The sequence below is a fragment of the Eubalaena glacialis genome, chromosome 19, assembly GCF_028564815.1.
Source record: "Eubalaena glacialis isolate mEubGla1 chromosome 19, mEubGla1.1.hap2.+ XY, whole genome shotgun sequence".
NCBI classification, from domain to species: domain Eukaryota; kingdom Metazoa; phylum Chordata; class Mammalia; order Artiodactyla; family Balaenidae; genus Eubalaena; species Eubalaena glacialis.
The window spans coordinates 27,442,808-27,466,032 of NC_083734.1; the positions used below are offsets into that span (position 1 = coordinate 27,442,808).

General features: G+C 50.5%; 1 protein-coding gene across 4 annotated transcripts in view; it reads right to left on the minus strand.

The window, feature by feature from the left end:
* Positions 1–23,225, minus strand: part of MSI2 (musashi RNA binding protein 2) — a 386,854-nt gene that overhangs the window by 33,779 nt on the left and 329,850 nt on the right. For 3 of the 4 annotated variants that reach the window (XM_061176841.1, XM_061176843.1, XM_061176842.1), the window contains exons 9-10: positions 20,829–20,943; positions 11,507–11,581 (exon numbers count right to left, since the gene is read on the minus strand). In XM_061176841.1, the coding sequence (XP_061032824.1) occupies positions 11,507–11,581; positions 20,829–20,943 (190 nt within the window). Of the gene's footprint in view, positions 1–6,594; positions 7,882–11,506; positions 11,582–20,828; positions 20,944–23,225 lie in introns of those variants that run through there. The other variant, XM_061176844.1, reaches the window with a different exon arrangement.

Below are 23,225 nucleotides of genomic sequence, written 5' to 3' on the forward strand. Positions count from 1 at the left end.
ATGGTCAGGGCGTCTTGGGGGAGACCCCCGGGAGGTGAGGGGGAGGCATTCTGGGGGCTCAAGGCAGCTGCTATTTACCAACCAGTACAGAAATCATTAAAAATTTGAACAGCCAGCAGATCCCGCCACTGCATGTCAGCCCTAGGTGACAAGGTGAAGTGTAGAACCTTCTCTGTTCCTTTGTCTCCTCACCTTTCAAGCAGACGAGATGATGAGAAAATGATTGTTACACTGATGCTAAGAAGAGCAGCTGCCACTGGGGTGCTTTCCACGGCCAAGAGGCTTCCCCCGACCATCTCAGTGAGCCCTCAGTGCAATACCCCCAGGAAGACGTTACTTGGTGAAGGACTCAGGTCCAGAGAGGTTAAAGGAAACCATGCAAAACATGGTTAAAAGCAAGGTGGCAAAAATCCCATCTCCCACGCTCACTAGCTGCGCCACCCAAGACGAGTTATGTAACCCCCCCTTGGCCTCATTTTGCTCCTCTGTAAGCGCGATTAATGACCTCCTTTTCGGGCTGCTGTGAAATTCAGTGAGATGGTGGCACCGGTGCACCGTTATCTGGCACTGGGTGAGCTCTCAGTAAGTGGAATAATAACTTTTATTTCTATTTTTATTATTATTGCCCAAGGTAATAACAGTAGCGTAGCCTTCCTATTCTAAAACCCTATTAATTTACATGACATTTCACATACAAAGGGTTTTAATAGATAACATTTATAATTTGCCTGTGAGTGATAAGGATACGTCTTATCTGAAGTACAAGGTGGGTAATGTGACGGCAGGAGGCGAGGGGCTCGCAGGGGCTCAGGGAGGGCCTGCCTGCGGTGGCTGAAGACCCCGGGGCTCGCGTTTGTCAGCTGGGCTGGCGGTCGCTCCTGCCCTTTTGCCCTTGGCTTTGTTCAGCTCCTTCCAGCTCCTCTAGGAAGGGCTCAGCCAGAGGGGCCTCTGGGGGTCCTTCCATCCAGTGGAATCCTGCTCTCTCCTCTGTTCCCAGCACGTGCCCTATAAAGCAGGGCTATGTCTCTCTGGTTCGTCACTGTGTCCCCAGCTTCTGGGGCAGGGCTGTGATGCAGCAGGTGCTGATAAGCAAGTGCGGAATGGGTGGAGGAGGAACGGATAGGTACAACAGGGCGGGCAAGGAGGGGGCTCTACCTGCTCCAGGCCTTACCTGAATCCTAGCTCGTTCAAGGGTGGTGCCAGAGGTCAGACGAAGAGAGTGTGGAGAGGCCCTAAACCAGCTCCACTAAGAGAGATGCAGGACAGGCCCCACACCCTCCCCTGCAAAACCAGGCTCGCCCTGAGGCCTGCTCGGGCTCAGAGCAGGGCAGCAGGGCTTCCAAGGGGGGTCAGCAGCTGCACTCTCGCTCTCCTGTCCTTCTCTGGGTGACTGCATCTGGGCGAGGCTCTTGGCTGCAAAGGAAGCCAGCCCTGGGCAGCCAGCACCCAGGGCCCACTGGGCCAGCTCAGTGCAATCCACAGAGACCCCGACAGGGAACAGCCTAAGGCAACGGTGGGGACAGCACCCCTGGTCCACAAAGTGTCTGCCCGTGATTCCCTAGGTCTGGGAAGAAGTGGCATCAGCTTCTCAGTGCTAAAGTCTGTTGTCCAGCTGTCCTGGCCCAGGTAACAGGACAGCACCTGCCCAGATGGGGGCCACAGAATCATCAACAGAGGTAGGAATGCTAGGGAGGGAAGCCATGTAATGCTTTTGGGCCCTTACACTTGCTAATCCCTGGACATGGGTACCCTTCCCTCACTGGCTGCATGGCAAATTTCTATTTGCACCTCAAAACCCAGTTCAGATGGTGTCCCTTCCTGAAAGCTTTCCAGGCAGTCAATGACTCCCCAACCCTGCCACCCCTCCCCCCCGAGTCAGACCACATAGGGGTACATCTGGCTGCCTGTGCGACGCCCCTCCAGGCTCTGACCGCCTCACTCGCTTGCTCGGGATCCCTTCCCAATGCGCAGAAAGGATGTAGCCCCGGGCAGGTCCTGAGGACAGCGTCCAGCACACTACAGAAAAGGCGCTCTCATGGTCCACCCGCAACTGAAGGCACAGGGAGCACAGGCGGTGGCCCCATTGGTTGGGGTCTCTCTGAGGCAGGGGATCCAAGCTGACCTGGACTCAGGGAAGATATCTCGGGGTAGGACTCTGCTCTGTCTTTTCAGCCTGGGGAGAAGGAGGGAATGCGGGCCCACCTTGGCCTTCTGGTTTGTCCTTGGCTGTCCTGGAGGCATGAGCTGCCCATCCCTCAGGCCTGGCACTGCTATCTGCCTATAATCTCACACTCTATTATTTGTTGTTGTTGTTGTTTTGGTTTTTTTAATGCCTGGTCAGTGACCCTCTCAACAACCTGTGAGGAAGGGGACAAGACAAGGAGATCAATAGCCCCATTGGACAGATGGGGTAACTGAGGCCCAGAGATGGCCTTACTGTCCCAGGAAGCTGGGGGCAAGAACTCAGTCTCCCAACTTCCCTCCTGAGAACCGGGGGCTCTGGCTTTGGCACTCCGAGTCACGTTTCCCTTTTTCATGCAGAGGAGTTTCAAGAGGCATGGAAACCTGATTGAAAGTGAAACCCGCAATCTCGTCAATTCAGACTGCTCCAATTCATTTCCGCAAACATTTATTAAGTGCCTATTAGGCACCATGCTCTGCTTTCATCATCTGGGAATAGCGTCAGCTCCTGATTTTCTACGCGACGGGAGGAGCGTGGGAGGGCGGCCCATCCACAGCTCATGCCAGAATCGGGGGTGTGCTGCTGAATTTTACTTCCTCATTTTCTTTTAAAGCAGCAGCTACACTGTCCTGACTAAGCCTGACTTTAATATTCAAATGAGGGATAAGCCCCCAGTACCCACGGGGCCAGGTGGCGTGGGAGTGGGCTGGCCACAGGAAGAGCTGGCTTGTGATTTCAAATCTGCCTGTGGATCCAATCTGTGAAGGGGGTAATCCCTAGAGATGAAGCTCAGGGCTGGAGGGAGGTGCAGATTAGAGGCTGGTGATGAAGCAGATGTGTGCGGGCTGCCGTGTCAGGAGGGGCTTCCCTTTACAAGGGAGCGTTTCTGTTTAGAGTGCTGAAACATCTAGCTGTGGGCGCCTGGGACTGTGGGCATGTCAACGGACCTGGGAAGCCGACCATCCCATCCTGGCATGTCAAGATGGGCTCCGTTCTGGAACCCAGCCAGAAGCACCGAGCCAGGCGGCACCGGCAGGGCTGAGGACCTACCACGTCAGGGTATACCAGGGTTCCTCCTAAGGGCATTTCTGGGGTAGGGGGTGAGGAAAGAGCCCCTTACAAACTTAAGTAGAGGAAAGTCCTGAGGTTTAAACAGACACCCGAGTGAAAGGTCATCCCAAGCCACTGGTTTTATGATTCCACCACAGTGGCCTTGGAATCACCTCCCCTGACGGAGTCACAGAGGCTGGGAGGGAGGCCTGTTCCTCTCTCTGCAAGAACCTGACCAGAAAAAGCATAACTTTTTCTGGTGGGAGTACGAGCACAGGTTTCCCGAGTGGGGGCTGAGCACGAGGGTCTCCGCCACGTGGGTGGGCTGGGGAGGGGTGGACGGAAGGCCTCTGGAGTCGTTCCCCGCAGTGGCCCAGGTTATCCATCCAGGCAGGGCCCCAGGCCTTTGGCGTGGCAGCTATCAGCACGTCTGAACGCTTCACACATGTCGTAAACCGGACGGAATGGACAGCTTGGTGTGAGCTGGCTCAGGAAGCAGCCCCTTGCCCGTGGCTGCTTTCCCCAGTCATCTGGCATAAGGCAAACTCCTTCCCCTTCCAAAAACTCGGGCTCTCTTCACTCTGCTTTCCACATTCAAGCCACGGCCCTCAGGATAAGACAGACCACTAAGACTTGGTCTTTGCTCAAAGACTAGACGATGTGACCGAAGCTTACACTGCAGAGCCACAACTGAAGATGGGCTACAGCAGCTTCTCCGCCAAAGAGAACAGGATATCCTTGAGCTATGGCACCTCTCCTCAGACCACACCCCCTCCCTCGGTGTCGAACAGAATGACCATCTTTTAGAGGGACCAAAAATCAACCAGCACCTGAGAACCATCCATCATTAGACTGGAAACATGGAAGGCAAAATACGTGGTGAGCAGTTGTGAGTTCCGGATCCAGCAACCACGCAGGCATCACTAATCAACCACAGCTCCCTTTCTGCTGAGCTAAGACTTGGCCTCAAGACCATTCTTAAGCCAGTGCTCCGGGAAGCCAGTCCCCATCAGTCAACATCAGCACCTGAATGAAATCTGTTTTCCATCATTGAGGAGGCAGAAGCACAAACTGGCACTTCCAGAACCAGAGTCCCAGGGTTTCCCCGCCTGGAACCTGTACCACTGGGCTGTTCCCACACAATCATCCTAGGAGGGAGGTGGGAGCGCTGAACCAGGGATGCTAGCCTGACTCTCCTGGCTGCCCCGAGGGCCCTGTGTCTGAGGTCACTTCAGTAGCCAAGGCTGTGGCTCAGACACTTTTTCGATGGTTGGGGCCGCATTAACCCTGCTGTCCCAGTAGAGCTGAAAGACCCCCAAAGGGCCACAGCCAACCTGAGGCAGGGGGAGAGGAACAGAGCCCAGAGAGGAGGAGGCAGAGAGGAGGAGGGGCAGTGCAGAAAGAGGGGAGCATTCTTTTGAACTCACCCACATGGGTCCCTCACTGGCACACCCTCCCCGCCACCTCTCCAAACCCTTTCTGACTCACTTTGGAAATCTGACCGCATCACTCCTCTACCTAAAATCCTCTAAGGGTTTTTCATGTGTTTTGTGGATCAAATGTGAATTCTGGAACCTGCCCCCCTTTCTAACCTTGTCTCCCCTGACCCACCCCCACCCCATTAACTGCTCTTAATCCCTGGGACCTGCACTGCAGCCCCTTTCAGGTTTGTGGCAGAGATTGCTAAGTGTCCCCTAATAAATATTTCACTCTTCTTCCTTAATACCAGAATCCTGTTTTTAGCTGGCACATGGTTACCAGGAATAAAGACATTCCTGAGGTTCCTTTGCAGCTAAAAGTGGCCATGTGACTAAGGCCTGACCAACGGGATCTAAGCAGAGTGCCACACATAACTTCTGAGAAGTGTTATTAAAGGGAAGAGATGTGTTCTTCTGGGATGAGTACATAATGGCTGGAGCTTGAGCAGCCTTCTTAGTCTATAAGAAGGAGTCTTACATTGAAGAGAATAGAACACAAAGATAAAGCAACCCAGACCCTTGATAACTGTGGAGCCACATCCAGGCTTCGTTCACATTGGAGAGAAAAAACAAATTCTTATTTTGCCCAGGCATTATTATATTGCATTTTCTTTCTTTTAAAAAAATACTTGATTCAGTGCCTAAGCATGTCATTTCTCTACCTGGGATACACTTCCTTCTCTTCTTTACCCAGCTAATTTTATTTGACTTTGTAAGACCCAGTAGTGGTGTCACCCCAGGCAGGACCAGCAGCCTGTCTTTGTCCCCTTATAGCAGAGAGAGGTTCCCTCTCTCTAGCTAAGCACCTGTCCCGTGATGCTCAATGGGTTTGATCACTGGCTCTCTCCCTCAGCTGGACCATGAGCATCCTGAAGGAGCTAGCCTTATTCACGTCCAGATATTTGGTACCTAATCCACTGCCTGATGATCAGTACGTGGGGAGGGAGGAAGGGAAGAGGAGGGGTGAAGCAAGAAGTCCCAGCAACTCCCTTGGGGATTCTCAATCATTCCTTTCACTGATAAGTAGATCCACCAGCAGGCAGCTTCATCGGGGGTGACGAGGAAGAGAAAACCACTCTGGAGAGTGGTAGAATAAGACCACCAATGCCCACTGTTTCTGAAACTTCCAGTTGTATAGCATTCACCAATTTATAAGGCATGTTCACATATACACATGACCCTAGGTAATTCTAAAAACCTAACTCACTAGGCACTATTATAATCCCGAGGGCTCAGAGGGCTAAGTCACTTGCTCAAGGTCACATGGCTACTATGGGGCCAAGTGGCACCTGGAAATGAGACCTTCTAGCTTCATGTCCAGCAACACAGGTGCCTCCTCGGACCTGCACCGTACAGGGGAGTTAGGAAAGCAAGCTACGTGCAAACCACACGTGGGCAGGTGTGCACAGTGCGTGCATGGGCTCACACACACCTGGTGCACAGATGCGAGGGGCTCCAGATGTTCAGTGGCATTTTCACTTGAGGGCAGGGGGCGATGGCAGAGGAAGGGGCGTGGGAGCGGACCGAGCAGCTGCTGCATGCAAACGCTCTGCCACGGCTCAAGGACAGGGCCACCTCGAGCAAGTGCAGGGGACACGAGGAAGCAGAGAGGGCTGGGGACAGGCAGCAGCCAGGGGGAGTGCGCATGCTTTCAGAAACCGCACTAGGCTGTCACTGGTACCGGTTATTTAGTGCGTTCACCTCCCCCGGAGCGAGAGCAGGACACTGTCAGGCTAAGAGACGGCAGCACACAGCATGTCCGTGGTAAACAATTTATTTTTCTACCTCAGTTGCTTACAGGGGTAAAAATAAAACGGCAATAGGGAGAAGCACAGATGAACTATTTACAGAGATGAGGAAAATTCACAACGGCTAAAACGTCTGTGAGGCAAGCATACTAGGACAAGTTCACCAAAGCAAAGCAATTCATAGCAGAACAAAATAAAGAGGAAAAAAAGCCATACAGGTTAAAAAGAAAAACTAGCACTCATGAAAAAGCCTGAGGGAAAATAAAAGGAAAGTAACCAATGATTACATCAAGCATCTTTAATGAGATGAACACAACTGCACAGGTTGGGTCTAAGGGACACTGACATTCAAAAGGAGGGACTGAATGCATCCGACGGAAGCACGCAGGTCACTTCTCACAAACCCTGAGCGTGAACATGGGGTGACTCTTGAGGGCCCAACTGAGCTGTACTTCGTTAATCCAAGAGAGCGGGGAAGTGGACGGCTCAGGATCATTGGGAAAGGAAGCCCTTCTGGGGGTGACCATCAGGGGTACCGACCTGATCAGGACAGACCCTCTGTGTTCGTGCCCTCTGACCCCAGTGGGCCAAGAGGTCCTTGATGCCAGCAGGGAATGCAAGGCCAGTAGGCAGCGAGGTGAGGGCAGAGGTGCTAGGGAAAGAGGGACCCAGTGTGGATCGGTGCCCACAGGGCCTGAGATGTGGTGCCAGCACCTCGGTGCCTCCACTGTCCCTTCCCGAAGACAGATGTGTATTATTATAGCAACAACCACTGAGGGACTGGCCCCCAAAGACAAAGACAACCAGATAATGTTTATATAATTTTTCTTCCAGATTAGATCGTTCACATTAGTACTTATTGAATAGTCTCTGTGTGTGTGTGTGTGTTCACTTCTGGTTCTGTCCGCCACAGGACATAGGTGCTCCAAGTCACATATCCCCAACCCCTGTGGGCACCAGCACTTAAAAGCTCACCCATGAAATGCCCCAACAAGCCTATTTGATAATTATTTAAAATAATTTGATGCCTTCTTCCTAGATTCCCTTGAGGAAGGCTCTACAAAGTTTGTGAGAAGTTTCCCTCTGGCCCCATTACATTCTGGGAGGGTGGCAGGTGGAATACGTGGGGAGGTGTTCACAGTGCATACGAGAAGCAAACTGGGAGGGGACTGGAGAATAAAATTGCTTTTAAAAAACTGAAAGAAGCATTGAGGACAGGAGTCTTTTCCAAGAATTAAAAATGAGAAAAAGAACATTCGTTCCAACAGGCAGCTACGACAGTGTTCAGTGGGCACTGACAGCAGTGGGGTGGCCCCGGCAGGGACTGTGTCCTCTCTCTAGTAATGGTAGCAAACCCCAATTTGTTATGCCTCTCTTAAGAGCTAGTTGATAAAAATTATGTCTTGTGAAATCGGCAAATAGTCTGCAAAGTGAAATAAGAACAGAAATTAACAGATTGAACTGAAATGAGGGTCCAGAGGGGGAAAAAGAGAGGAGACCACCGCTCAGGATCGTTAATAAGTCCAGTCCCCACACCGATCCACGAGGGCTGGGCTGGGGGTGAGGGGCACGCGGTGGGCCATCTGGGCTTGGGAAGAAGGAGCCACGTCCACGGTGGCTGATCACCACTCAGTCTTTCTGGAAGAGAACTACTCCCCACTCTAATAGTCATCTGAAGCCCATAGCCCCCTTTATTGGAGCAGCTCTCCTTTATTTTCATAGAAGCCTAAAGGTGGGCAGAGACAGGCATTTCTTAACACCAACTGTGCAACCAGAAAGGTCTACAGCAATCCCAGGTCACACAGGTAAAGCAGGGACACCAGCAGATGGGATGGGGATTCACAGAAAGGGCCAACTCAGGTGAAGAGGAGGCACCTTCCTGCAGGGGATGCAGGACGCTCGGTGTGCGGTGAGGACACACAGGATGCAGACCTCAGCAGCCCTCCAGGACGGGGGCGTCCTTCCGCTGCTCTTAGCTACCTCGCATCACCCCACAGGATGGATTCAGGAAGGCCTGGGAGGGGTGCGGGAGGTACACGCATCACAAGAGAGACGAGGTGGGCAGTGGGTGAAGTGGGCACCACTGAGAACATGGAAAAGAAAGACCACGAAGAAAAGACAACAGGGCAGCTTGGTGGTGATGAGACCAGCTGTGCTGACATTGCTGACTCACAGGCATGGGGAGGGGGTCAGCAGAGCCACCCTGACGGGGGCGAGGAGAGGGCAGAGTTCGGCTGCCCTCCCCTGGGTCACCCCTCTGCACCCCAGCCCCCTTGGCCAGATCCACTGAAGACATTCTTTACTGGCACGGGGCAAGAGACTCACGTCAGAATGCTGCAAATCTTCCCTGCCCCTGAGGCCGAGGCTCCAGGAGGAGTCTGGAAAACCACAGGGGCCTACCTGGGCTCTGTGTGCTAGAATCCTCGGCTGCTGGAGGCTCCTGGACAGCAGACAGATACCTTTCCACAGGAGGCCACTCCTCCAGGGGCAGGGTCACCCCAAGCCCATTCCATGTCCCTTTACCACCACCCTCCCACCGGCTCTGTTCCCAAAGCCCTGGCTTGTGGTGAAGGGCTAGGCACCTGGGGGACCCCATCTCATCTTACCCAGCCTCGGTTGGTCACTCTTGCATCCCTGTCTGTCCTGCATACATGTCTATCTAGGGCAGACCCAAGGATGCAGGTCCCTGACACACAATTCAACCAGATATTTCCTGGGCTGGCTCATGGGGCCCCGAGGGCAGGTTCTCAGATGAGATGGGGGCCTGAGCAAGGGGTCCACTGTGTCACCCCTCCTCCAAATTATACTGTGTTAGGATCCCTAACTCTGTCTGCTGGGATTAGTGCTACACTGAGGGGGCAATGGCAACCTGGTTGTGAAGGGAGGTAGGCTGCACCAAGCGCACAGAGCAGCAAGGCACTCTCTCCGAGCCAGGATGTGTGACCCTGCACATCTTCTTATCCCCTGGGGAGGAAGGTAGGGGAGGGAAGAAGAGGAAAGCCTTCCCCCAAACTACCACCAGCTTCTGGGCTGAGCAGGACAGGCAAGGAATGGAGAACAGGGACGGTGACACACAAGGTCTCCCCAGGAGAGGCAGTGCACACATGCATGTGCGTGTGGGGACCAAGCACCCCTCATCATAACACACCTCTTCATGTAGGCTCTGGAAAAGCTCCATCTAACAGAACTTTATGTGGTGATGGAAACATTTTATATTCTGCACAGACAGTAGCCACTAGCCACGTGGCTGCTGAGTAACTGAAGTGTGGCTAGTGTGGCCGAGGAACTGAATTTTCCATTTTACTTAATTTTACTTAAGTTAAATTTAAACCTTAGTAGCTGCATGTGGCTAGTGTGATTGTACTGGACAGACGGATGCTAGGAAGATGATGGGGTATGGCAGTTAAGACCCAGGCCACCTGGGTCCCAATCCTGGCCCTGCCCCTTACTGGTTGTGACCCCTTGAACAGGGTTTCTACCTCTCCAGGCTTCAGGGTCACCATCTGTAGAGGGAAAATCTAGAGGAGGTGCAGACCGTGCCTGGCCCAGTGCTGGCTTCTCAGCTTGTGGTGTCTGGTGTCCTGCTTGGAGAGGCCCGTGGCCACCTGAGCTGCCATGTGCAGCAGAGAAGCAGTGCGGAGGGCTCCCTTGGGGCAGCTGAGGATGCTTGCTGAGGGGCCCACCCTGGTGGGGAAACCACCCGGCCCAGGGGACACACTTGTGGGCAAGTCCCCCCACTCACCCCCCTCCACCTGAACTTCTGCTACTGTACCTGCTGTTCTCTTCCGCCTCCCCCGCAATCAGAAAGGTGCACTGACCCCAGCGACCATCCTGCCCAAACCCCTCATTTCCAGAAGACAAAAGAGAGGCCCCGAGATGCTGGGTGACCTGCCTATGGCCATGGGCAGCCAGGACAAGAGCTTAGGGCTTCTGTTGCTGGTTGAGGATCTGTCCCCCATAGAGCATGGCTCTCAGTGTCCCACATGCCTCCTGACCTCCCCCGACACACCTTCCCCACCCGAAGCTCAGTCTGAGGCACAGGTGGGACCGGCCCCTCACACACCGCGCGCCCTGCCCTCCACTGCCTTCAGAGCGCCGTCCCCCCAGGGCCATGTCCTGCTCGCCTTGCCGCCTCGCAGCTCAGGCCTCCGGGTTTGGCAGGATGACCAAGCAGGAGTGGAAGCCCAGCTCCCTAGCGGCCCCTCCCAAGACACAGAACCAAGAGGGCAGAACTCTGCTCCTAGCATCTTTTCTACACACCCCAGCTGTCCTTAGAACACAGACACCCCCGAGCACCCCGATACATTCTTGCTGTACTCCAGGTCTGGGGAAGGCTGGCTTCCCCCCTTCTAGGGAAAAGCAAGCCCCATAAAACATCACTTCCTTCACACCCCTCCCCCATCCCTGTAGGACCATGGCCCCCGCTGCCCCACAGGTGAGAGTCCCAGGCCTCCTGGTTACATGGGAGCTAGAGCAGCCTGGGCACGTGAGTGGGTATCACCAGGCGCTCTGCCTTGAGTCTCTGACATGGAGGGAAGGGAGAATCTAACCACCCCCCCACCGCCACCATCACTCAGGACAGAGAGCAGACCCAAACCCAAGAGCACACCCAACACACGTCAGAAGGGCACCGGAGCCAGAGGAGGGGAGGAAGGAAGGTGAGGTCTAGACAGCAAAGCGTGAATGCTGGGGAGGCACAGGGTGACAGAAAACCCTGGGCCCCAAGTTCAGTCCCCTCCCCAAGGAGAGAGAACCTGGAAGAGGTTTCAGAAAAGGGAGGGCAAGCAGAGGGAGGGCTCCTGTCTTGGTTCTTTCCCTTCCCCCTACAAGCCACTCTCAACGACCCGGGACCAGTGAAATACTTCAGTTAATCAGAAACTGGGCTGCATCCTGAGCTGGATACAAGGTCAAGTGGATCTGAAACTTAGCACCTGTAGGTCATTTCGTGAATGGATGTATGCATGAGTTGGTTCTCATTAGGGGTCCCCCTCCCCCCCATGCAGCCCACCTCCCATGTCCCCAAAGCCCTGGGAGACAAAGCCACTCACCTGGGAACTGATAGCCATAGCTAGGAGCAAATCCAGGGTAGCCGCGGCCATAGGTTGCCACAAAGTTGGGGTAGCCTTGAACACAGAGAGAAAGACCACGTCGGTTAGTGCAGCTGCTTCAGGTTGGGGGAGTCCGAGGGAGGGCGGGAGTGAGACACAGTCCGAGTTATTTTCCTCCACAAAATTACTTGTCTCCCGTGGGGGTCTTTACCCAGGGCCTGGGTCACCCCTCGCCCGTGGCTGGGGCACTGCTGTCAGCCTGCTGGTGATTAGCACGTATTTGGGCCGAGAGACCCCCAAAGCCCACGCACTTTCTTGAACCTGCAGAGTAAATGCCACAGGTTAGCCCCAGACCCTCGGCCCGCGCCGGGCGCTGACATTTGCAGAGCTTACCCTGTATGTACTTTACCTTAAGGCTATTGACAGTAGGAGATTAAAGTCCTTCGCCAGCACCATGGACAGAGCATAAGGAACGCGGGGTGGGGTCACAGTCTAGGGGCAAAACTCGGGGCTGACTCTGTGCCTCTGGAAAAACACTGGGCCCAATGAGCCATGGCCCGGGGGACGCAGGGACCAAGCCACGTCCAAGCAGGGACACTCCACTGTATGTTCCCAGGGCCCTGGGAGAACAGGGAGGGCCGGGCTGTACTAAATGTGCACCACAAGCATGAACCCAAAGCCTCGACAGGCATTTCCCAGCAAGCATGCTCCTTCCAGGCACCCGTCCCAGCGGATTACCTGGGGGTGCTGGCTAACCGACGGGTGTCTGTGGAGACCGCTGCTGGACTGGGCATGGGGTGCAGAGGAAAGTACTGGCAAGTTCTGGCGTCCCTGTGGTTGTCTCTGATCAGTTACCAGTTACCAACCCCCCATGAGATGCCACTGCAGCTCCCTACCCTTCGTGGTGCCCACTCAGACCCTCACTCCTCACGTCCCGACTTCTTGAGTTCGGCTACAAAGAAGGCTGGGGTAGCCTTCTTGGACGGAAATTCCACTGGCCATAGGAGACCCATGGCTGCCCCGTTCCCAGCCTGCCAGGCTCCCTTTGCTTCCCTCCGCTCAATACAGAAGAAACTCAGTCCATTCACGCTCTTAAAATACCACCCTGGCCAGCCTGCCACCTATTTTACCACCACCACCACCATTGCCAGCCTGACTTCTGCTTTGACCTCTGAGCGGGACGCCTGTGGCTGTTTTCGGCTGCCCAGCACCTGAACCCCCTTCTCTGTGTTTGAGTCTTGGAGACAGGCCTGCCTCCCATCATGGAAGCAGAAAGGCCTCCCTCCTGCTCTTGCTGAGCCTGGCAGCTGGGAAGCAGACTGTGAACCTGGGCTGGGCCAGTGCAAGTCTTCTCCAGGTGCCAGTGGGGCAGAGGAGGGCGGACGGTTCAGAATCTATTCTGGGTTCAGAATCTATTCTGGCGTCAGCAGCAGAGCCCAGGGTCCATTGGTGGCAACAGTGGCCCCCTAACCAGGTCATTCCTGGGTTGTCCCTTGGTGGGGCTGTGGCTGACCGCCCAGCTCCCCAGTTCCTGCCTGTTCCCCAGACTTCCTGGCACTTCTGTCCGTTGCCCAAGCCCCTTCCAATAATCTCTTTTACTGTTTATAGCAGCCAGAGTTATTTCTGTTGCTTTGTCGCCAAAACGCTAGTAGAAAGCTGCTCTGATGGGCGGGTTTAGGACTGTCTTCACGCCCTCCAACCATAAGGCCGATAAGTGGCGGCTTTCCACATGTATCCTTGTGGCTCCATACAGCAACTTGAACACCCTAAACCCAGGCTCTGGGGTCTCATCATCCACTTCCAAGGTAGATTCTCACATGTCACAAGCATTTTCTGACCCTGCAGGTGATGGCTGAAGACCAGGATCATTCACTAAATTCCAGCTTGGGTGCAGCATCACGAGTTAGAGTTTGCGGGTCTTCCTGCTACCTGTTCATAGTGGTTTTATGCTGAAGGGGGTCCAGAAATGGGACCCACCCTCCTTCACTTTCCTCTGCTTGTTGGTGCCACAGCTTTCACCTTGACCAGAAGATCTGTCATCAGACCTAAGACAGAAGTTTGCTGGACTAGACATCAGGAGATGGGTTCCAGCCCTGCCTCTGGCCCAAGGCCATGCCATTGGGGTTCTTCCCTTCCTTCTGGGAGCTTGAGTCTTGCCATCTGCAGAAAGCTTTGCAGGTCCCCTGAAGTGCTGATGGGCCCCAATTCTCAACAGAGACCAGCTGTGGCTCCTTTCCCTCGCTTCGACCAGAGCCTTTCCAAATTTGCAGTCACAGCTCACTGGCCAATTGATCTGTTTACACCCCACAAGGGTCTTGCCGCTTGCTCTTTCCGCATGAGTTTATTTCCCAGCACTTGGTGTCTTGCTGACAGAGGGATGCCCAGACCAACCAGGATGACCTGGCAGCTTTGTCCTGACTGCAGAGGAACAGACCCCAGTGAGTCATTGAGCTCTGGCACCCAACGGGGAAAGAGAGACAGAGGGACAAAGAATAGGGACAGAGGCGGGGACTCGGGTGCCTTAAGTGGACACACACATACTGGCTCCTTCCTTGGTATTTATTTCATGGCTGGCCAGCCCAATTCTCCTCCAAATTAATCACCTGCTATCAAATCAGATCTTTCAGCAATAGACTTCTTACCATTATTTCAACAATATTGATTAACGAATAATATGCAAACAGCCAAATCACTGCTGCCCAAGGGTCTTCCTAGTGAAAAATGACTCCTTTGCCTCTAACTTCAGTGCTGGGGGTCTTAAATATTTTAGTGTTAACGTGACAGCAAAAGCCTAAGCCCATGTGTCACCTTCGAGACTCCCTCAGGGTGGGTGGGGTGGAGGGTGGTGGAATGCCCAGTCCCTCCCTGATTCGAGTCACCAGTAGGATTCCATTGTATCTGCCTACTTCCTGGCACACTCGCAAGTCTTCAACAGGAATGAGGAAAAGCATGGTCAAGTTCACCCCAGTTTGGGGCCTCACCCCAATCTTCCCGGGCATGTCAAAATTGTCTCCTGTACAACAAAGATGAGAATTTGGCATCTGCCCGAGTTGGGGATCTTATCTCCACCCCCTGTCGCCGAACATCCTCTGGGTCGGGCAGATGAAATCATAAATTTATAATACAACATTACTTCAATTTTCCTCTTCATTTACTGCTGTGCAGCCCAGCTCTGCTCGAGCGGCTCACAGTTCCAGCCACATGGGGGAAATTGGCTGGCTGCATAACAATAGCACATTACAGCAGACCCATGCAGACGTTCCATCAAGCCACATTACGGTGAGATGACCCAGCCACCACTTCCATTAGCAGCCGGGCCCCTCCCTCACTGGCCACTGCACAATTTATTTGCTCCAGTACTCTGGATGCCTGATCAAGCCCACAGTAATTATCTCTTGTCAAAAAGAAAAAAACCAAGCCTTCTGCCTGGATGACCACCTTTCTTGCAGACAGGCTTTCCATGGTGGGGAAAAAAAAAAAAAAACAGAAATCAACAAGAGAATTTGAATTTGCCAGTTGGCTCATTTGGGGCACCCCCCTTTTGGGATGCTGGCAGAATTCTCAGAATTGTGGTTCTAGATCTTTGTTCCAACCCTAGAAGATGTTTGCACATGACTCATCCTTTTCCAGGCTCTGTTACTCAGCTACTCAGAGTCACAGAAAACTGCTCTCACCAGGCCCCCAACTTGAAAGAGACAAGAGACAGGGCTGTTTATCCAGGGAGCTGCCAGCGTGTGACACATCTGCTGCGTGGCGTGCAGAGCATTGCCTGGGGCACCACAGTGGCTCCATGAGGTCTGCATACAAATGCGACACCAAGTGCCAAGGGCCCTTTCCAGGCCATAGTCTACAAGGACGCTGGGCCCCCAGAATCATCTGGAGTTGCAGGGGTTCCTCCAGACCTGTGCTGTCCCATTAAAGTTTAATTTAATTTAAGTTACATAAAAAGAAAACTTCAGTTCTTCAGTCCCATCTTAAATGCTCAATAGCCACATGTAGCTAGCGGCCACCATCTTGGGCGGTGCAGATATAGGACCTTTCTACCATCGCAGAAAGTTCTAGTGCATTGTGCTGCTCTAGATGGAAAATGAAGAGCTGAAGTTTGAGTTTCCTCTGTTTACTAGAAAACAGCTGAACAAATGGAGATCTCCTTGGGGATGACCTCAACAGATATTTTGGGGAAAGACAAATCCCAGTTGAAATTACAAATGAGTCTAGGCGTGCGGCTATATGTTCCAGCCAATCTCCTTCTGGTCAGTGAATGCCAGCAGCTTAGAGCTCCTCATCCCTTCCAGACAAAAAAAAATTTTTTTTTTGCTTTCATTTCCGAGGGGCTTAATGTTGGGGAACACTGGGTCAGGATTTCACAGCGCTGCTAAGAATGCCTCTGGCTTTCTTCAGCTGGTCAGCAATGTCTCTCCACTTCTGGGCCCGCAGGGTGAAGCTTTTCTTCAAAGCCTCAGCAATGAGGTATTTCTCTGTCACTGCTACCAAACATGTTAAATAGTGTGTGCCCAGCGAGGTCAAGATAGTTAGAGGCAGTAGGATTATACGGCTGAGAAGGCCAAGAGGAATCAGATATATCAACAATAATCATGTTTGCTTTTATTAAGTCCACTTTCATTAAGAAAAACCAAACAGATTCTAGTGCCCTGGGTGGGTGAGGCAGTGAACAAAGTCTGAGAGCTGCAAAAATACCTTTCCTAAGGGTCTTAGTTGATTTTGGTTTTGTCTAGCTCAAAGGCAGGGAGACTGACCTAACGATGACTCCTCCTCTTCTCTTGTACACTTTCTTAAAGGAATTCCCATTGGGCTGATTATTCCACGATTCTGTCAAAGGCTATGAAAGCTAAAACCAAAACAGCTGTAGGTTTCCTCCCAAGAACGTTCGCTGCCACAGCAAGAGAGATCAAGAAAGAATAACTGCAGCTATACGCTCATCAGCCTCCCTTTGATGAGACCTCCCGAAGTATGGAGAAAATCTTAAAGGGTATTTAAAAATTAGTTCCACAGTTTAAGTCATTTATAGACCAGTGTGTCTGCTGTCTCACTAGGATGTCTACTCCTTGATATCAGACTTCTTTCTCTGGTGCCTCCTCAGCATCTAGAACAATGCCTGGCACTTAGGAGGTACTCAATAAATATCTGTTGAATGAATGGATTTAAAAGCTTTAATGGTTTACAGTCTCACTTCTAAAAATCCCTAACAGTGTTATGTATTTTTCTGCTCTTTCGACAATAAAAGTTTAAATCACTGAAACCTCATCTCATTAACAAACTTAAAAAAAAGTGTTTCTGCGTGAGCCAAGTTCATCAGCCAAATTGTTGGTGGTGGCAATGGTGGTGATTCTAGGACTGATATGCAGGCCTAGTGCACTACAGAGATGGTGACCCAGGTGACTGATGAGGTCAGGTCAGGCCGTCTTGCCAAAGGATTAGACTTCATTGGTGACATCACTTTAAGGAAAGAAGCAAGAAGCAAGGGCTTCAGTTACAGCACAGCAGATGGAACTCTCCTCGACCAAGAGTCCAGAGGCCCAGGGTGCCAAACTGTGCCAGTGAGTGAAAGAGAGGGCAGCCCTGGGAGTTTCTGGCGAGCGCATCAGAGAAAGCTCGGTGAAGACCCCAGCCTGGCTGGGGAGGCAACAGGCCAACCAGATCGTGAGACTGTGAGTTTGTTCCCTGGGTGGTGGTCTGATTCCCCCTTCTACCTGGACCTCAGGCTGAGCTGGTTCCCAACTGGGGACACAGTTGGGGACCTCTCAGGAGGCCCCGTCTCAGCAGGCATCTAGATGGCCTCAACATAGTAGCTGGGGAATTCAGGAGGGCTGGGAGCTGATGAGGGCTGGAGTCCAGTGCACGGATCTTGTTGGAAGGTAGAAATTCAAAGATAATCCAACTCCCTTGGCTGGGGGTCCGAGGAGGAGGCTGCAGGTGCCATGGCACAAGTCACACACAGATGCAGGTCTAGCTATATTCTCGGTCACCGGCAGGAAGGGATCCCAAGTGGCAGGGTGTTGGATACCTACTTGGGTGGTAATTTGCCCGGGGCTCCCCAGTACCTTACTAATAACAGCTCCCAGTTTGAGTATATATTACTGTATTTTGTTGATTAGAAGACACACTTTTTTTTTTTTTTCCCACATCTTAACATCCTGAAAGTGGGATCCATCTCACAATGTGGTTTAGTTAACAGTATATATTTTTTCTTTCCGGATGGTACACAAGGTGCATTCCACCACCCATGGCAGCTTGAACTTGACAAAATACAGCACTGGTTGGGCACGATACGGCTTCATTTATCCTCAACAACCCCATGAAGTGAGGGTTCCCATATCCCTAGGGATGGGGTAACTGAAGGACAGAGAAGACTGTCCCTCCGAAGTTACACAGCTGACAAGACAAGAAGTCCAGATCTCCTGATTCTGAAGTCCTGAGCCATTTCCTGTGGTCCACACAGCCCGCCTTGGTGGAAGCTGGACCCACACCATCAATTCCACCCAAAGAGCTCTCTGCTTGCTTGGGGGTGGAGGAGAGCCTCAGTGACCTCAGGGGGCCTGGCTGGGGCATGGGGGTTTCGCCTGGTGGCAGCCTCAACCAGAGCTAAGTGGGCAAAAGGCCAAACCCTTAAGTAGCAAGGGTATGGGGGATGGGGATGAACTGGGGGATGGGGATGAACTGGGGGAGGCTATGACTCAAGAACTAATAGACTCAACCACAATGACATTTTAAACCAGCTATTACTACCTCTTTACTGAAGCTCAGGGAAGTCATAACCTGAAACATGAGAGAACAAAGTCGGGGAAGATGAGTGAGCCCGTGGCATCCATCACATTTCCATCCCTCAGAGAGCAGGAACCAATCAGATGGCGTCTGGAGAAGCACAGGGACCATGTGGGTCTGCCCACCACCAACTGTGGTCCAAGCCACTGGGCCCACCACCTCTCCTCACACACGCGCTGCCTGGGCCTGCCCAGCAGCAGCCTTGATGGTCCTCGGGGCTCCACACTAGGACCCTCGCATTCCAAGCTATTTCTTCTGTCTGCATTGCCCTTGGCTTGCTCATCCTTCTCATCCTATCTGAGATGTCACCTCCACAGGGAGGTGTTCCCTGATTCCTCCAACTAGTTTCCATTCCTCATTATGTGCCCATAAAGCACCTCACAACTCTATTATGAGTAATAACGTATCCGTGTGATGACCTATTAAATGTCACCTCTCTCACTAGACCACAAGCTCCATGAGGGCAGGGACCACATCTGCCTTGTTAGGCACTGTCTCCCAGTGCTGGCCCTGGGCCAGGAATGCAGTAGGTGCTCAAGGACTATTTGCTGTTGAATGCCTCCTGCGGTCAACAAGGCACCTGCCTGGGCTCCCATTATGAAACCATTGGTCTGTGGAGCCCTGAGCCCTTGCTTGGCATCTGGGGAGAATACAGCTGCCGCACCTTTGCTCTTTGGCAACTGACATGAGTGAGCTGGCTTTGCTCCACACCTCTGCTTCCCCAGGAAGAAAACCTCCCCCAGGCAAGCAGAGAAAACCATGGGTACATGATACCTCACATAAAGGGTATCAAGTGAGAGGCAGAAGGGTGGGGGCACTTCCTGAAGATCTGGATCCTAAAAAGCCCCCCATTTGATGCCCTAGGGACTTTATACTCATCATTTAAAATTCAAGACTCTGAAAGCCAGCAGGCAGTAATGGGCTCAACTCTTTTAAGATTTTATTTTAAAATTTGGAACTATTAATCCATTTGGGGTTTCTTTTGGTATATAACATAAGGTAAAGGCCACATACAAATTATTTTTAGAGCAAGAGCTACACAAGTGTCTTACAGTCAACCAGGAAATAATTCTCATTGAATTTTAAAAATTAATTTCTTTATGATAATTAAACTCATACATAGAAACACATTTAGTTTAGGCTCCTTAACTTTTTCTATCAACAGGTGCCTTCCTATATGCCACACTATTTTAATTACTGTAGTTTTGGACTATGTTCTGATATTTGGTCAAACTCTCTTTTTTCACATTTCTCTTTTTAAAAAATTTTCTTATTTATTCTCATGTGTTTCTTCTTCCAGATAAGTGTTAGAATCATTTGGCCAATTTTTAAAGAATTAAAATAGGAATTTTCCTTGAAACTCTGTTAAAGCTAAAAAATTAGCTTTAACATCTTAGCCATTTTGAGAATTCTCATGGCATCCTTTTCCATTTTTTAAAGCTCCTCAAAATAACTTTACCTGCGTTGTTACTTCCTCAGACAAATAGATACAATTCTTTTAAAGATCTAAATTCTAAAGCCAAGAAAAGTTTTATAAATTTAAAACTGAGCCAAGAATGATTTAAACAGCAGCAAATCTGAAAATACATAAAGAGCTTATCAAACAGTGTAGAAGAGGGACTCTTAGCCAAATCAAATGAAACCCATTAAAACTAGACAGACCGTGTGCCTGAATGGAATTTTACCATTAACTACCATTTATCCCATTTAATTAGTATTTTCCCGACACACAATAACTTGCACTAAAATACCGTTCTCTCGCCTTGAAATTTCTAATTATTGTTGCGACCCACACCATTATGCTTCTCCACTGCTTTCTCCATCTTTCATGCCATTTAAGCAGCAAGATTTTCAATTATCTATGCAGGACGGACAGAGATACCTTTAAGGATGGGGCATAATATGCAACTCAATTTCTCTAAAAGCCAGGAGAGATCATTTTTCATCAGAACAAACATACTTTGTCTTTCATCATTTTTTTTTTTTTTTGCAAATGAAGAATAAAACAGGTTATTTAAGACATCCATTTAAACACAAATTTTGATATCCCAAGAGAAAAGTGTTAATCACTTAAATAGACAGGATTATCGCCCACCATTACCACATCCCCTCCTCTCCCAAGTTTTAGAAAATGTAGCCTCGGCTCACATAAGTTAAACCAGCCAGGAGTCCATAGGTCTTTAAGAACTCCCAGTCAGCAGAGAGGGCTGAGGCAGAGTAACCTTTCCTCCTTTTGAAAAAGGGGGTGGAAAGGGGAAAAAATAATATCAAATACCTTCTATGAGCCAGGCATGGGACAAGATGCCTATCTATCTAGTTATCTGCCTATCTGCCTATCTGCCTATCTATCTATCTATCTATCTATCTATCTATCTATCTATCTATCTATCTATCTATCTCTGCTAATTTAATGGTCACAACTGTCCTGTAAGAGGGATTATCACCCTCATATACAGATGGGGAAGCTGAGCCTCAGACAGGTAAAGCAGTTTGCCCAACTGGAAGGTGACCCAGTCCCCAGGGTCCGGCCCAGACTCACCCAGCATCCCCATGCCAAGCATGAAAGCATCCATGGTATAAGGCAGTCCCCGGGCCCGGCCTCTTGTCCCAGGTGGGAACATGACTTCCTTCGGCTGAGCCTTCTTACATTCTACCTGTTAAACAGAAAGGCGAACAAATGAGATGCAAATGAATTCCATGTAAATGTCAAATGCAGAACTGATCTGGTTACCAGCTAAGTTATTTTTAGCCTTGCTCCTTACTCACTGTAAAAACAGTCATGCAGAGTAAATGGCCTGCAAAATAAATATTGAAGAAAACACACCACTTGTGCAAATCCTGCAAAAACCTACAAGGATGAGATTGGGTTTGGAGGGGCGGCAAGGACATCAGCTGAAGATGCACAGGTGTGGGCTGGAGCTCAAATTGAAACCTGCACAGAAGGCGTGAGAAGGCGGGCGATGGCTGTTGGATGCGTCTGTGAATAATAACAACAGCAATAGTAATAATCCGTCATTATCGTTCAGCCCTTTACATGTTTACACATTCCTCTCGGGCTCCATCAGGTCAGTGACTCTTCATAGCAGGCCACTTGATCCTGCCTCATTAAATAGACAGGCCAGTTAGTCTTAGCTCCATTTCACAGATGAGAAAACTGAGCATCAGAAGGCTTGTGTAACAAGCTCTAAGCCATATCCCAGCAGGTGCAGCCCCGGAAGCTGGATTTTTAAAATTTCTAGGTCAGCGATGCCACCATCTCCATAAAACCTGCCCCAGCACATTCCCGAGGGAAGTAATAAGATTAAACACGGATTACCGGTTTCTCACTTTGCAGCTAGGTCTTCAAGTGGTTGCTAATCTTTCCTTTCTGTTTCCCCCTCTGCCTCCAAAATTTCTTAATCCTATTCTGCTCACATCCAGAAGTCATTTACTTAACAACCTTAATGATAGGTAATACAAACCCTAAGAAGTAAGTAAAACTGCTGCCTGCTGAAGTTCCTACACTGTTATTACTAGTGTTCCTTAGGCCCTTGATCAGTGCTTACTTGTTTTTAGTTTACAGATAGACTTAACAAGCCTTGTTAGCCAGTAATCAATCCCATTGCTGATGAAGATGCGATGTTGTAGAGCAAGGCAGGAGTGCTTAAAGCTGCCGGAACTAACAGCATGACAGGCTGATAGTGATGGGGAAAAGACAAGAATCAGGTACCTTATTTTAAAAAGCAGTCTGGGGCCATACAGTATAGGAGCCAAAACTTCACAAAGCTCAACAGCTGCTGAGGGTCACTATCACACAGAAAATTACTATTGCTCATGGCATGTCTGAGAGATGAAGAAAAAGTTAAATTGTGTGCAATGTCCTTTGTTTTAAAAAGGACCTACACGGGTTATACGTTATGGAGATATTCTCATTCCAAATACTTCAATTAAAAAATATTTTAGGGCTTCCCTGGTGGTGCAGTGGTTGAGAATCTGCCTGCCAATGCAGGGGACACGGGTTCGAGCCCTGGTCTGGGAGGATCCCACATGCCGCGGAGCAACTAGGCCCGTGAGCCACAACTACTGAGGCTGCGCGTCTGGAGCCTGTGCTCCACAACGAGAGAGGCCACAACAATGAGAAGCCCGCGCACTGCGATGAAGAGTGGCCCCCGCTCGCCGCAACTAGAGAAAGCCCTCGCACAGAAACGAAGACCCAACACAGCCAAAAATAATAAAAAAATAAATAAATTTATTAAAAAGAAAAAAATTTTAGTGCTTAAGGCTAGGGGGAAGCTTTAATTACCTAAAATATTAACTCCTCTTTCTTCAAAGACGCCGGATAATAAGTATTTACTGTTGCCCTTTAAAGAATGATAACCACGCATGCTTTAAAAAAATGGACAAAATGGTTCAACATTCATGACTGATTATGTTTAATACAAAGAGTTTTTATAGAGTCAAAGGAAAGAGATGAGCATCTCCACAGAGAAATGGGTAAACGACTCGAACAGGCAATTCGAAAATCGCTAATAAAGAAGCATACATCCCCAAATGTGTGCTTTCTGAAACAGCAAAAGCCATAAATGTATACACTTCCTGCAACCGAGAAATCCTACTTACAGGGATTTACCCTGCAGGGATGAGGCTATTCACCACAAGCATTAATTATAATTTTTTTTAAAAAAAGGAAATATCCTAAATGTCCAAGAACAGGGAGTTAGGCCGAGTTTGCTTCATCCAAGCCGATTGAAAGCTACGCAGCTACGGAGAAGAAGGCTGATAATAACATACGCGGGTATTGGGAAACCCTCAGTCCCGGGCAAACCAGGACGGCTGGTCACCCTAACTGCAAGAGGTGGGGAAAAAAGCAAATTACAGTGCCTTTGGAAAATAAACAAGTGTATATATCATATAGGGGAAAAGTACTAAAAAATTACGCCAAAGTTGTCTTAGAGTG